We start from the raw sequence: 16,596 nt of genomic DNA, 5'->3' as shown, positions 1-16,596 counted from the left end.
ACTGTGAAAAAACAGTTTCTGTTAAGTCTGCATAGTTTTGGCTGCTTCATAAAATTGTAGGTCAGCGTGAGTAGTTTTCTTCATTTTTATAAAAACAATGATATGAAATCCAAAACTTACAAAAACGTTATGTAAGATTTATCTCTTTGAAATAAAAACAAAACTTACAAAGATGAAAATATTATCATAAATATTGCGGAAATACAACGTTACATACGCACTGAAAACAAAACTCAATCAGAACAATTGTGTTTGGTTTTCATCTTGCTGAAAAAAATGAGCAGATCTGACATCACTTATGAATGAAAAGTTAAGTTCATCAAAGTTACTCTCATGATACTATTTGTGCAACTTGTTTGTACAACTCCAACACATGGGCTTGCCAAAATAATACCTACAGTGCGTATCACAAATGTCGGGCCCGTTAAGATGAATCTTTATACTGTATTGTGATTCAACTAGTTTGTTTAAAATAAAAACAAAACGTATAATATTTCTCTCTAGAATATTCACATGTTAAAGTGTCCCGTTATTTAGATACTATAAATCATTACGTTGCGTGACCCATTTTCTATTCAACCATCGATGCCATATTGGAAAAGATTGAAGAAAAATTCATTTCGAGATTGTTTAGGTTCAATAAAACAATAGTTTGATCAAAACCGTCTGGAAATTTTAAGTATGTTTGAATATACGTATTTTAAACACCATTCCGATGATTCTCTTTAAAAAATAATAGATTGTTATTTTCACAGAAGTTGGTATACAATCATCAAAACACGTTAATTCAAAGGCGCTTGAAAATTTCATGCGTACGAATACATGTTTCACCATAAAAAAGCAGTTCGTTGTCGATTTTTCATTTACAAAAACAAAAAAGATCAATTCTGCAACATGTAGCATTATCATTTTTCATATGCAGGTTTTTTACAAGATCCATGTTTGTGAAACTTATTTATTAGAAATTAGGTTTGTTATGTTTTTGTAACCGTCATTCCATTTCTTACTTACAGTAGGTAGTAGTTTTCACGAGTTCCACAATTGTTTTTTCGCTGATTTTATTACTGCCTCTAGGATGGGTTCGACGCGTGAGTTGTGTATCAGTTGCACAAGCATTGTGAATAAATGTTCGTAATGTAACAACGAAAGAACTTAAAGATATGTTGCACAACACAGAAAATTGCGCTTTTTCCATAACACAACATTTACTAGAATAGTAATATAAACTTACTTGATAAATTGCACAATCAGTAGAAAAATACAGGACAGCAACTTAACATGCTACTTGGGATAGATGCAGACCACAATGGATTTTCCAAATAACTGTGCACAATTTTTTCCCTTCTTTCGGCTTCCATGTTGATTGTTTACAAAGTACAGTCGATTTGCGGAATGTCAAAAATCATACGTGAAGCTGACAAAGTTCCCAACACGTGGACGTCAAGAACTTCCAAATCCGACCACAAGGAGCGCCAAAATATGAGCAAAAGTTTGTTCCAATTCTAAATGAAGCAAGCCTTATATGAGAAAGTCAAAAAAGAACAATGCGATATCAAACATGGTCTGTTGTGTACTGTATATTGTAGACCGATGTCTGAAAAACAAAACAACCTGTTTTAATCCTTCTAGTAGTGTAATGATGCTTTCTTCATAGTTCTCATATTTTCATAGATATCATAAGAGGATTCTTATAAAAAATTTGAACTTTGAATGAAAAGTAGAAAGAATATTTGGAAATAAAGTAATGTAAGATTTAAAATTTGTAAACTGTTATAAGGAAAATTCAGTAGAATTTTTCTCCGATTTTTTATTTTTTAGTTGTTTTGGAGTAAAGTTGCCTTAACTAAGTTCAGTTCTTCAATGACTGAGTGAAAAACATATTTTGAAGAAGCCAAATGAATGAGAAGCTCACCGAATTTTTTGGAAAAAGAGACGCTCAGAGGCAGGACTCGAACCAGCGTTCATACACAAACCGCGTTTACCATTTCCGCCATCCTGAGCCACATACATAGTTCTACAACACCATCAAGTTGATAAGCATACATCGAACGATGATCTAAATCTATGCTGCCTCACGACCGGTACCCCATATTCAAACATCCTCTCTGTTCATCAGACAACAAATACTAGTCTTCTCGCTCTATACCTACTCTCCTAACCAGGTATGGAGCGATATAGATCATTGTTCGATGTACGCTTACCAAATCGGTGTTGTTGTAGAACTGTGTCTACCACAACTCTGGATGGCGGAAATAGTAAACGCATATCCACGGATTGCATAAGAACGCAGATTTGAATCCTGTCTTTGAGCGTATTCTTTTCCAATAAATCATCTTTTCTGTGAGTTGTTCATTCATTTGGCTTCTTGAATATGTATTTCTACTCAGTCATTGCAAAACTGCTATTTTCCATTTTTTGCATCGTCGCTCTAGGTGACGGTATGAAAATTTGAAATCTCTTCGCGCTCTAGTTCCAGAACCGGAAGTTGGACCCGGACAATATTCAAAAGCATTTTTAAGACCATAAGACTATTCATTTGAGTTTTGGTTTAGTTTTGGTTTAGACACACCAAAAAAATCTCGAATCAGTATCGGGCGGCAGAAACAGAGCGTGATGTGATATGAGGACTGATCTCTGGCGGATTGAACGCCGTAAAAGTATGACTATGAGTTGAACGTCACGACGCCCGAACACAGCTGAGCTTACTCGGTATCTTTTGTTTAAATCAGACCATCTTTTCGTTTCGCTTCACATACAGGGTAGTTTGATAGGTCAAACGGTTTCCTCGAATAGAAGAAGTAGCGGGCTCGAGGCCCGATTCTCTGGTAGCATTTTGGCAAATTTTCTGTTAAAACCAAAAACAAACTCATGACAGCTCTTCGTCTAAGCAAAACTAAAACATTTCGTAAATCCATCTAATTGGTTAAAGTCAGGTGAACACTTGATTTGATTTTAATTTAGGGTACGAGTTTTGAAACTGAATTCTCTTTGGTGAAAATTTCGCGTTTAAAAAAATAAACAAATAGTGAAATAAATCACAGGTCGAAAAACAACAGCTGGAAAATAGCTAACAAATTACTCGTTCTTCAAAAGATTTTTTCAATTGTCGTTTTAGTGTAGAGTTAACATTTATTTCGTATCATTTCGTATAAAAGCATATCCACAGTACAAATTTATTATGATGTTAAGATATCTACTGCATACCCTTTAAAAGTAAATCTGAAACATTCTTGAAAAAATAGCAGGATTTATAGTACCATCATTGCATAACCGTGGAAGCATGCTTTTAATTTTCCATCTATCACGATCCAATCGTAGACCGGGAAACCCTAGCCATTGCGCGGAAATCTCAAGGTGGCATACCAAAGCGCACGATAGGATTTCCATTTTGCTTGCATAGCGACGTAGAAAGTGCACCAGCTGGCGAAATGGGAAGCTTAACGACAAATCCCAATCATATGTGCGATAATATGTTGGCTGAAATGGCACTGATTCCGAACGATCGCTTTTCTTACCGATTTTTTTTTCTTTCTTCTTTTTTCTCTCTTTATGTCCTTCCACTACCTTTAATAGCGCACATAAATCATATCAGACAGATTGCAGGGATCGATCACGTGGGACTCGGTGCCGGATACGACGGCATTAATTTGTAAGTAATTCAATTCATTTTTAATACCGTATTTATTTTTTCAAACATCTTCCACTCCGTTTACTTTTACCGTTCGTAAAAAGGGGCCAGGGAATGGGAAAAGGGGGCAAGTACGGGTAGATTTCTCTCCCATTAGCTTGCGCAAGGATCCTTTCTAATCCCGGAAATGGTTGCAGAAACTTGTGACTGTGGGCGGTCTCGTCGGTTGTTTGCCGACGGTTTTGGGTCCGCTTGCCAGCCAGCTTGACTAGCTGGGTGGATGAGGTCGAATACATAAATATTTATTTGATTCCTATTATGGAGTTGAGCAGCAGCAGCAGCAGCAGAGTTTGCTTGGAAACGATAGAATATCGATACGGGGCTGTAGAAACATCGTCGAACCGTTTGCGGTTGGATGAATAACCGCAATTGAATCCGGGTTTTCATTTAGATTCGAAAAAAGCGCAAAGCGTGAATAAATACTTGATGGAATCATTGAAACGCTTCTGTCAATACTGGTACCGAACCATTCGGCAGCTAGAGGACGCGACAGTAAACAAAGTCCAGGCCTGATGAATGTTTTTTTGATGTCGAAAGTAATTTGGTTCTTCAATTGTCTACTCATCCATTTCCAGACATTGTTTCCTAAGCTTTCTGATGTTCATAGGCGTTCGAAGAAAAAATACACCACTTAGATCTCGAATCACGTTACATTACAAAGATGTGTTCCACTCAAGGATCTTCTCTTGTGTGGTAAAATTTTTCAAGTACCATGGTTTATACCGTTTTTCCCCGTGATCTATCGTTTCCATCGAGGAAACACTTTTGCACGCTGCCTATTTTGGATAGAAAACTTTTTCCCTGTCTAATACCCTTTCCAGAAAACCGACGAGATCAAAATATGCACCGAAAACATGTTCAGCATAGCCTTACTGTGCTGTCAACACAAAACCCCGCCGGCAGCAAGCAAAAGCCAAAATTGTTTTCACATGACACAATAATGTTTTCCTTCTCGTCTCATTGTTTACTTCATTTCATCAAGGACGCCGGCAGGCCTCGAGGATGTGAGCGGCTATCCAAGGTTGTTTGCAGAACTGCTCGGTGATGGGTGGACGGCCGACGAGCTGGAGAAGCTGGCCGGACGCAATCTGCTTCGGGTGCTGGAGGAAGTGGAAAAAGTTCGCGAAAACCAACGGCTGTCGGCTGTCCGACCCTACGAGGACATACCGATGGCGCTACGGGCTGACGAACACTTCAACTGTACCACCAACAGTTAATGAACTGTAGTACCACCTGCAGCGGTCGCCATTCCAGAACTCGCCTAACTGTGACTGAATTTGAGGACGGGAAACCCGTGTGGACATGCTGCTGCCGATCGCACTTCAAGATCTCTAGCCTCGACTAGGTACATTTTAGATGTTTAGGCAAAGTGTATATTTTTCGACGCAGTGAATATCTCCATGAGAAATGCCTTTTTAAGTACATATTTAATAGAGGTAGATAAAATTGTTCCGTTTCTAGGTTTGAAAATTATCTCCTCGTAAACAGAGCATGATAATGAAATGAGCGGTCTGTTATAATGGAAGAGGAGGAAAAATCCTGCATTAAGCATAATCTAGTAGAATAAAAAAAAACGCCGGGAGGAAAATAAACCAACAACACAATGTGAACCACAGACAGAGATCATCTTTTTTTTCCTTCTTTACACTGCAAGTGATTTCTCTCAGCTGGATTCGGCCTAAGAACGGAGGAGTAAGCGGGCGAAAAAAAAATAATTAAAACACCCACATTAGTGATTAATGATGAAATTTGCGGGTGAGCGGCCACCGTGGAGTCTTGCTTGATGCCTGGTCAGGATCCAACGATGCTTTCATTATTATTACAAACTACCCGACACACACATTTTTGTCTGCTTCCTAGCAGGAGCTAATCCATCGTATTCCAAACGTTGATACATGAAGCTATCTCGGGAACATTTTTTGTCTTGGGCAATCCCAGTTTATTTAGGATTTCAGATATTTTTTTTTTTTTGAGGCGGTCCCTTGTAACGCGTTCCAACAATAAGCAAATTGCGTGAGGATAAAAAATATCAAAGTTCTAAACACATGAAACTGAATCTTTGATTTTTTTTTTGATTGAGCTTCTTGCTTTCGCATGCCATTTCGAAATGATTAATTTCCTTACAGCTAATTCCGAAACGCTAAGTGAATTATATTCTTTTAATTTCTTGAAATTATTTAGCTGTAATCAAATCAGTCGGTATATTCTTGTGAATAATCGCCCAGAGGAAACAATTTACATTAGATCTACGGATCAAACCACTGTTGCTTGAACGCATTGGACAAGATTGGAAATTTTGAAATCGCGTGATTTACAATGATGAAATGATTTATGAGAAGTATCTTTTCATCCCTTCCCACCGAAAGATTAAAAAAAACACAATTAAATATTATGCCGAAAATGACCATTGGCACAATGACGCTGCAATGAAATGTAGAGGCACTGCTTGTTTAGAGATGAAACTTTTAGCAAGAGCTGTCGAATCGGTAGGAAAATTTTCAATTACTTCACCTTTTTAACGATTTCTTCTAAAAATGGGCAAATTCATTCGAAAAAATCCTAGAAGAAGTGGAAGAAAAAGTTTTTACTTTAAGGTGGTAATGTTAATCCTAATTTATTATGCGAAAACTAACGTTTATTCTGAATTGCGCATTATACTTGGTTCAATATCATTTTTCAAATGCCGGGAAATAAGAAATAGAATGTCCAAAATAGATGGTACTCGACCGCCAAACTTTCCAGTACTCGAGAAATCAACATTACACTGGCTCTGTTTAAAAATGTGTTGGTCCAAAAAACCAAACCTTGCCCAAATTCACACATTTTTGAAGATTTTCCATGGTGAATCGTAGTTTACACTAAAAAAAAGGTAGTGGTAATCACTTTGAAACCGATTTTATTCTACTCCGAGTTTATTTTTATTGCTGATATCTATTTGTACTATTGAATAAACTCTTTGGCAGGTGCCGCTACCGGTAATTCAGTTTTGCGACAATGTGCCCATAAAGAAACACGTCGGTCAATGAGTCCCCGATCTGACAGACAGATGGCGTCACTAATTAAAAATACTTTTGAAAAAATGGAAACAATGGAGAGTATGCCGTGTATTCCGTGTGTTGATAAAACACTATTTTTCAATTGAAAGCCTGTTTTAATCCACCTTGTGGTGCAGTGATGCCTTTATAATTATCATTTCTTTAGAAATTGATACAAGTTCCGATGGAGCTTTTTACAATCTATTCCCAGAGCCGGAACTCGGAGACCGTCACAGTCGTACAAAGTTTTGGCGGCAGTCAAATAGCTAAGCCTACAAGTTCGAGTAGTTATAAAATCGGCTTTGAAAATTTCGTACTTATCACTGTAGTAAATTTCATGATTAGACATTTTGACCAACATACAATAAGCGAAAAACGAAAAAACTATTCCATTCAAATGTTGATTATAGAGACACATACTTTGTTTGAATTAAAACTGGTTAATTCACCTTTCATGCACTATTTCGGCTGAGTCAAATAAACGAAAATGAAACCAAACGAAAACCTGAGCTCCAAAGCACGTTGTGTGCTTCGTTCGCAAAGGCGGTGGTGTTTCCTTCTGCCGTACTAACACGAACCGATGCGTATCGGTTTTGCATTTTAATTTTGTATAGCGGTTTGAAAGTATTGACACTCATCGCCCTATAATTTCGAAACCGGAAGTCGGATCTGGATGAAACTGATGAAAAGTATCTTTTAAAACAATCAGAACTTTAATTATAATTAAGACTTGTCTTACCGTTAATGAGAAATCGGAATAAATTCCATTTTTTAAATTTTTCTTCACTAACACATGGATCAATAAGTCCCGAGACTAACAATGGAAACAATATTTTTTTGGCAAATATTTTTTTTATTCATCAACATAATCACCTTTTAGGGTGGTTCCAACGTTTTTCCAATTTTGCAAAACCATGTTTATAAAAAAAATTATCTTTCGCTTCAAAATAAGCTTCAGTTTCAGCGATGACCTCCTCATTTGAGCCAAATCTTTATCCCTGGAGAATTTTTTTAAGATCAGCAAAGAGCCAGTAGTTACTGGGGGCTAAATCTGGCGAGTATGGGGATGGGGAAGCAGATCAAAGCCCAATTCGTTCAATTTCGCCATTGTTTACATCGACTTGTGGCAGGGTGCATTGTCTTGATGAAAAAGAATTTTTTTTCTCTGCATGTGCGGTCATTTTTTTTGCGATTTCCTCCTTCAAACGCATCAGTAAGTCAAAACAATAATCACTGTTGATCGATTCAACTTTTTCGAGGTAGTCAATGAAAATCACGCCATGCGTATCCCAAAAAACTGACACCATGACTTTGCCAGCAGACTGCAGCGTTTTCGGACGCTTCGGACGGCTTTCGCCAGCTGTGCGCCACTCAGATGACTGCCGCTTCGACAGTCGGAGTGTAGTGATGTATCCATGTTTCGTCATGGTCACGTAACGACGCAAGAATTCTTTTTTGTTGCGAGTAAATAGCGATAAACTGCTTTCTGAATCATCGACTTGTTGCTGTTTTTGTTCCATCGAAAGCAATCGCGGCACCCACTTGGAAAAATCCTTTTTCATGCTCAATTTTTCTTGATGGATGGTAAATACACTTCCATATGATATCTGTGAGTCTCAGCAATCTCACGAAGCTTCACTTTACGATCTTTCATTATAATTTTTGTCACTTCACTCACATTTTCCGGTGTAACGGCTTCCACAGGTCTACCCGAGCGTTCCGCGTCATTTGTGTCGGTACGACCACGTTTAAACTCGGCGAACCACCGACAAATCGTTGCTTTCGATGGACAAGATTCCGGATAACATTTTTCAATCCATTGTTTCGCTTGCACGGTGTTTTTACCCATTAAAAAACAATGTTTTACCAAAACACGAAACTCGGTTTTTTCCATTTTTTAAACAAACTACAAAACGACTTTACTCCAACCTCGATAACTCAGCTGTTTCTGGTCGGATCGACTTAAAATTTTGACCCGTTTCAAGCAAAGGTTAGTACTCTTGAAAGACGTTTTTACTGGTTTACTACGAGCGCCATCTCTGCTTTAGTCTCGGGACTTATTGATCCATGTGTTATTATCGGTGCTTTTGGAATCGGAAACCGGCAAGCAGGACTCCCAAAGTAGGTTTATATATCCAACAACTAACTAAATCTACCAACTAGAAACTAACGTTTAACCCAACTAGAAACTAACGGTTAACCTGAAGAAAAAAAGATCCATTGATCAAACGTTCCCCAAATAATTGCCGGAGTTTAGTCTAGCCCGATTTTTAGTAAGGAGAAATATAATAAGGCCTTTCTATATAAGATAACGATCTCATCAGTATCCTGCTTCTCCTATTCACATTTTTGTAAACGTCGCAAGATGACACACCACTATTACTCAAAATAACTATTTCGACCAATTATTTTAAGGATTGTATCGAAAATAAGCTTTCCACAAATTTTTCTTTCAAATTATGTTAAAAAACGATATTTTATTCAAACTGAAAAATGATTCTTTTTTGTACGAGGTTAAATTGAGCATAATGAAAACCGGATGAAATTTAAATTATTCCTTCTCGAATTTTTGAACTTTTGATCGAACGCTCTTCATCAAGTTCCGGACAAGTGTTGCATCACATTGGACGCTTGAGCCCAATTTTTTGAAATCCTGCATGTTCCCAGCTGCCTTACCAATCTTCTCTCCACGATTGCACAGAAACGTTCGATGGGTCAAAGCTGAGGGCAATTTGGTGGATTGATATTTTTCTCAACGAAATTCATACCCTTTTCCGCAAGCGAATTGAGAGTGGTTTTGGTATAGTGAGCCGACGCTAAATCCGGCCAAAATAGTGGAGGTGTACTATGCTTCTTATATAAAGGCAGCAATCTCTTCTGGAGACACTCAGATCGATAGATTTCTGGTTTTATAGTTCCGGTAGTGTAAAAAATTGTTGTCTTCAAACGACAACATATTGCTTGCCATACCTGTTCCTTTCGACCAAATTTCTCCACTTGAATCGACCTGTCCGCATCGCTCACATCCTCCCCAACGACGACAGTAAAGTATTGTGGACCTGGAAGGGTTTTTGAGTCCTCCTTTGCATAAGTCTCATCGTCCATCAAAACGCATGTATCCGCACACTGCAGAAGACGCGAATACAATTTCCGGGCCCTTGTTGCTGATCGCTTCTTCTGTTCTACTCTTTGTTTCGAGATTTTCTGCTTCTTGTAGGTCTTCAGGTGATTTCGCCTCTTGATTTGCTTGATCATTCCGACACTCGTTCCTACTTTTTCGGCCAAGTCACGTATTGACATTGATTTGTTCTTCATGATAAGAGATACCACTTTCTGGTCTAGTTTCTGTTTGGAAGACACGGGTTTCCTGCCTTTTCCTGGTAACTCATCCAAAGAATAATGTTCCCAAAACTTATTAATGATGGTTTAGACACTGATAGATGAATTCCAGACCGCTTTGCCTATTTTCGCATAGTAATACCCTTCTCACTTAGCCATTTGTCCAGAACCTTAATTTTCACTTATTTTTCACAACGCGACATTTTGAAAACGCAGAATTTCAACCGCACAAACAAGTAAACAAACGAAAGCTGACAGCCAAACGCACAACATGCTGTGATCTGAGCATAAAAAACCATCACAAATACAAGCGTACAACACAAATGTATGTGAATAGCTTATTTTCGATACACTCCTTATTATAAGTTGCTTGATACACATTGAAATTAATCGTTTTTGAGAGTATCGCATCGTACTCCCAGTGATGGCAACTCTCCACTTAAAATTCGGATGAGTCTAAATTTCCGACAAATTCGAGTACTACCTCTTTGATGCAAAAAACAGTCTCTTTGTCAATAGAAAAAAGTTATAACGGATAATTAACTGGCCAAGATCGGCATCAGATCTTTGAAGCAAGATCCCGCACTATGTACAGGGTGATTTTTTAAGAGCTTGAGAACTTTTTTAAACAATAAAACGCATAAAATTTGCAAAATCTCATCGGTTCTTTATTTTAAACGTTAGATTGGTACATGACATTTACTTTTTGAAGATAATTTCATTTAAATGTTGACCGCGGCTGCGTCTTAGGTGGTCCATTCGGAAAATCCGCTTTTTTATCGACAAATTTTGTTCAGCGATGAGGCTCATTTCTGGTTGAATGGCTACGTAAATAAGCAAAATTGCCGCATTTGGAGTGAAGAGCAACCAGAAGCCGTTCAAGAACTGCCCATGCATCCCGAAAAATGCACTGTTTGGTGTGGTTTGTACGCTGGTGGAATCATTGGACCGTATTTTTTCAAAGATGCTGTTGGACGCAACGTTACAGTGAATGGCGATCGCTATCGTTCGATGCTAACAAACTTTTTGTTGCCAAAAATGGAAGAACTGAACTTGGTTGACATGTGGTTTCAACAAGATGGCGCTACATGCCACACAGCTCGCGATTCTATGGCCATTTTGAGGGAAAACTTCGGAGAACAATTCATCTCAAGAAATGGACCGGTAAGTTGGCCACCAAGATCATGCGATTTGACATGCGACTATTTTTTGTGGGGCTACGTCAAGTCTAAAGTCTACAGAAATAAGCCAGTAACTATTCCAGCTTTGGAAGACAACATTTCCGAAGAAATTCGGGCTATTCCGGCCGAAATGCTCGAAAAAGTTGCCCAAAATTGGACTTTCCGAATGGACCACCTAAGACGCAGCCGCGGTCAACATTTAAATGAAATTATCTTCAAAAAGTAAATGTCATGTACCAATCTAACGTTTAAAATAAAGAACCGATGAGATTTTGCAAATTTTATGCGTTTTATTGTTTAAAAAAGTTCTCAAGCTCTTAAAAAATCACCCTATACAACGACGGAACTTCTCTTTCAATTACAACATGAACCTTGACGATAATGCGAGTAAAAGTTTAAGTAATATCCTGTCTTAGAAGTGTCAAGTCGCAATGACAATTATTATGAACTAAAGATTGGGCCTTCTGAAGTGAAGGCTTTCTGATAAGTATTAAAATGTTCTCGACAAATTTAAGTACATCAAGAACAGAATTCGAAAACAAATTTTTCAACTAGCAAGCTATTAGTTCCTGTGGCCGAAAGTGTCACCTATTTGTCACGGCGGAAACTTCAACTATAGATACCTTTATCCGCAAATGTCTAACGAAAATAGCAGAGCCACCATTAAACCATTAAATTGTTCTGAGATTCGTCCTATCGAGTGGATTTGAGAAATTTGCAATCTAATCTTCAGAAAGACTCGTATCAGCTTCAAAGACGAATCAAATCAATGCTGTATAACTGAGAGAAATGCATCAACTTGTTCAATCAAGACACTGTGTAAAAGATTATGTCTAGCGCTAGATAAATATTCTAACTATAAAGTTTGAGAATTTGGGCTTTTGAAGTACATTCTAAATCTTCTAATCGTTATTAATTTAAAATATTTTTTTTTTGTTTGGATTTACTCGAGTGGGCGGTTGAGAAAATGAAACTAACAAGCCCAACAAGTCGAATGTTCGAGTCCCGGCTTGGGAGAATTCATAGTGTCCATAGGATTCGTAGCAATAGTCATGCAAAAGTCCTGTCTGTCTAAACAGAAGGTTAAGTTCCCATCGGAATGTTTATACTCTGACTTTGCTTTTTATTGTTTTGATTCACATCAAGCGTTGTTTCTATTTTACATCGTTTTTGCCACACTTTCCTAGCACAAATGAATTTCAACTCGTACCTCGAACAACAGACAGAACAATTTCATGTCACCTAATCATACCCATCACACTGAGTTTCAAAGGTGTTTGAAATGAGTTCAGTCCTTTACAACACCATCGACTAATGAAACACAGGTTTTTGGCTCGGGGTTACATTTAGGTTTGTTTCTTCTGCTTTCTTCTCGGTAACATCGTATGGTATTTGAAGCCATTACAGCATGCTCGGGAACAACATAAATCAGTTTAAAATTATAGCCTAGAAATCCTGCACGCTCCATAAATTTTTTTTTCGAAAATCTGTTTTATCTGCCGTTAACAATTCCACAAAAACCGAGCAAATAAGAAAGAATGTTTACACCGCCGATGGCAGTCCTTCGCATCCGTAGGTGGTTGCATAATCAAGGACAAATTCGGTGTAAAAGAATTTTATGCGAAGACATTCCAATTATAATTTTTTTTTTCTCTAGTTGTTCTTTGGCATAGCGACGTTTTCCCAGCATCTACTCTGCCGGGAAAAGCTCAGCGCTCCGCTCACTAACTAATCCGGCTTAGCATGATCTTCTGTCAGCTCCACTATGGCAACCAGCAGCTTAGCCCGGGTAAACGGGTGCTAATAACAAGCGACACAAAACGCCGTCTCCCGCCAGACAGGCAGCGGATGAGCTGTGGCAAAGCTATCCGGAAAATAATTCCAAAACCCGGCTGTTTTATTTCTGTAAGGTAGCTTTCCTTCATACACAGCCCCTGCGAATTTAATGCAACGTACAGAATTACGTTTAATTAAAACAAAAAATGACTCGCATATTTTCTCTACTGTTGGTAGTTTTCAGACGGGGGGGGAGGGAGAGGCGTGCGAATCGTATATACTTTGCTGCAGTCTAAGCAGTGGGCCAGGAAACCGTGAATCAGGAAAATTAAAAAACATCAAGCGGAAAAGCATTAAAATGCTCGACGGTTGGTGGTTTAGATCCTCGGCCCGGTTCCTCATGTGGTTGTGGGTGGGGTGACGCCGATTCCGCCTGGCCTGGCGTTGGATGCCGTGGTTTATGCTCCCCGAAAACGGTCAGCTACAAATCTCCGGTAGCTTGTGGAATGGGCAGACCATTGTTGCAAATTTAGACGTTACGCGCGGTTGAAATTATGATTAGTATTTTAATGATTAATGTAGGTGAAGTTTAATTAAAACCAACCAATTTTCCAGCAGAATATTTCATTGTACGGTGCCTAAAGTTAGTGTGAATTGTGATGCAAATGAATTTAAGTTTCGGTCGAATCCCTTGGCCCTGGAACGAGCACGAATGCATGCATTGGATGTTCGCTATGTCACAGTCAAATTAAATTAAATTAAAACTGGGCTGAGACAGCCGAAGGGTGAAGCTTGCGGTGTTAGAAGAAAAGTTATGCTTTTAGTTCATAGGTGTTTATTTTACCAATCCAAATTTAGATCCATTTTTGCTCTATGCTATACGACCGAGTGCTGTGAATATGTGGATAAGTCCTAGAAAACTTTTACCATTGAATAAAACAGTAGTGATGAAATGCTATTCCTCCACGTGGGCAAAAGGATCGTTCGCTGACACCGGTAGATGATAGTTTCACGAATGGATTCTACTAGCGAAATGACTCTGCAGGGTGGTAAAGTTTTAATGAATTTTGTCAATTCATCATCAAAGTTCCTAGATTTATGTGAAATGCACAAATATTTGATGTAGTGACAGATGATTTATTCATTTGTTCGTGTAACATTATTTTATTCTGATATTGTCTGAATTTTTCAAACGTTCACAATTTCTGAAGTAATTTTTACTAACACTGTTATTATTGAACGAATGTCACAGCATAAAAACACGCAATGCCCTGCCTCATATAAGCTCAATGTCTCTGGTTCGACTGTATGCATTTTAATTCACCTTTTATTAGCCAAACAGATGTGTCCTTCTGTGACTCAGTCGATTAACAGACGTACTTTGTGACTCAAAGATTTTCAGTACAAATCGCGTGGCGGTCGCATTCAGTTTTCATTTTTTTTTTTAATGAATGCCATGGAATTTAAGACACAATATTGAATGTTCTTCCACGTAAATTTGCGTGAGCTGCAAAGCTCCATTTATGTGCATCTAATAAGATGTAAAATCACAAGGTTTTTTCAAAGTGCACACCAAAAAAATTTGAATTTTACAGGTGACTTAATCCCTCATACGATGAAATTCATAAAGACATGATTTGTCAAATGACGGAAAATCTCATTTGTAATGACTTAATGTTAGATGAGCTTGAATTTTGCTGGTTTCGGCTATAACTTGCGTTCTGCTAGCAGGTGCGACTGTATGAATTCAAATGCACCTTTTACCAGCCAAGCAGATGCATGCTTCTGTGGCTCGGTCGATTAACAGACGTACTTGCGATCCAATGATTATCGGTTCAAGTCGCGACGGGTGCTCTCAACATCCTTTATTTTTTATTTCAATGAATTTCATGTATGGAGTTTTAGACACAATATTAAATGTTCTTCCACGTAAATTTGCGTGAGCTGCGACGCTCCATTTATGTGCATCTAATAAAATGTAAAAAATTTTAAGTGTGTGTGTACACACCTAAACAATTTTAATTTTATAGGTGAGGTAATTCCTCATATGATGTAATTCATAAAGAGCTAATTTGTCAATTGACGGGAAATTGCATTTGTAATGACTTAATTTTTAATTAGCATGATTTTTACTAGTTTAGACTGTAATGTGCATTCGGCTAGTGGGTAAGACTGTGTGCATTTAAATGCACCTTCTACCAGCCAAGAAGATGTGTGCTTCTGCGGGAATTGTATCGTTTATAGAGTTATGGCGCTTGTAAAATTCATAATTTTTTTTCTGTGCAGTATTCTGAACAAATACGTATTTCTTCAACTACTTGTACGCTTCATCATACCTCACGGTAGGCAGCTAACTTTGTGTAGTCATTGATCACAATCAATCAACTTTTTCGTACGGCAACCAAGGCCCAACTTGCTGGCATATCTGCTTCGAAAGACACGGATGAAGATAGGATAAGCGAACTAATCGAACGAAGCTTTTTTGTGCTTTGATGAATACTAGAATGCCATTTTCCAGGTACTCTCATTCGAGTTTAGAGACTCATTGGTAACGAAAACTTTTGTTTTTCATCTGTAGCTGTCAATCGCTTGCCAAATCCGAAACTTAGTAATGAATTTATGTGCAAAAATTAAGTGATTTCTGTTGGGAATATCTCCTCCAGTTGCTGCCCAATACTTCTCTCAAGTTTTCTCTTTTTATTTTTCTGTGTGAATGTTGTGAATGTGGTCAAGGACTTGGTGAAAATGGTATTAATTATCTTGATAATCCCCATTTATGTTGCATTTGCAATATTTACGATTAAATGGAAATGAAATATTTCTTCAACAATAATTGCAGTGAGTGTTCAATTAAGCTATAATGTATATTATATAGGAGAAAGTGGGGAATTTCGAACAACACTTTTATTATGACTGATAACTCTCCCGAAAAATGTGCTTTGTGCTTATCAATTTAATGAGTATTAGCGAACAATCTTCCATCTGGTAAATATTTCGTCCACGGAAAAACTAAAACTTTCTTTAAATAAGAATAAGAAGCTTTATTAGAGATGTTGTAATGAGTTTTGCTCCGTTGTTTTCATGAATGTTAACCCGTTATTCAAGATCATCCTGCCTCTATGTGCAGATAACAGTGACTTCGCGTAATTAAAACTGTATATTTTATAAGATATTTCATGTATTTTTCATTCCATTCAGCGAGTATTTGTTCGTAATTATAAGAAATAGTGGTGATGGAAGGTAGTCATACATGTAACTCTCACGTGTTATTCTCTTTAGTTAAGATATAGAACCATTTCCTTAAGGGCCGAGTAGGGTCTAACACTTTTGAAAAATCATTTATTATTTTCTTAATATTTTCTTATAGTAAAATATTTCAAGAAAATTCTGTGAAATTTTCAAGCCTGTTGGAACGAAACTCTGGAAGTTATGGACCTTTATCTATAGATATCTCATTCTTAGAAGAAGCAAGAGCTCGACACACAGGCCCAAGATTTCTACTTCGATTGACTTCAAAACTTGACAAAACATTATTGAAATGTTTCATTATAATAAATTATAAAAGAAAAAATATGAT

General features: G+C 37.6%; 1 protein-coding gene across 3 annotated transcripts in view; it reads left to right on the top strand.

Moving 5' to 3' along the window:
• Positions 1-11,021, top strand: part of LOC131430028 (uncharacterized) — a 108,865-nt gene extending 97,844 nt beyond the window's left edge. For all 3 annotated transcript variants that reach the window (XM_058594639.1, XM_058594638.1, XM_058594637.1), the window contains 2 exons: positions 3,574-3,649; positions 4,671-11,021. In XM_058594639.1, coding sequence (XP_058450622.1) covers positions 3,574-3,649; positions 4,671-4,905 — 311 coding nt within the window. In that variant the 3' untranslated portion in view covers positions 4,906-11,021. The remainder of the gene's footprint in view (positions 1-3,573; positions 3,650-4,670) is intronic.
• Positions 11,022-16,596: the final 5,575 nt, after the last annotated feature.

This window comes from Malaya genurostris, chromosome 2 (assembly GCF_030247185.1).
Source record: "Malaya genurostris strain Urasoe2022 chromosome 2, Malgen_1.1, whole genome shotgun sequence".
NCBI lineage: Eukaryota > Metazoa > Arthropoda > Insecta > Diptera > Culicidae > Malaya > Malaya genurostris.
The sequence above is the reverse complement of the archived record's forward strand: the minus strand, read 5'-3'. Positions and strand labels throughout refer to the sequence as shown.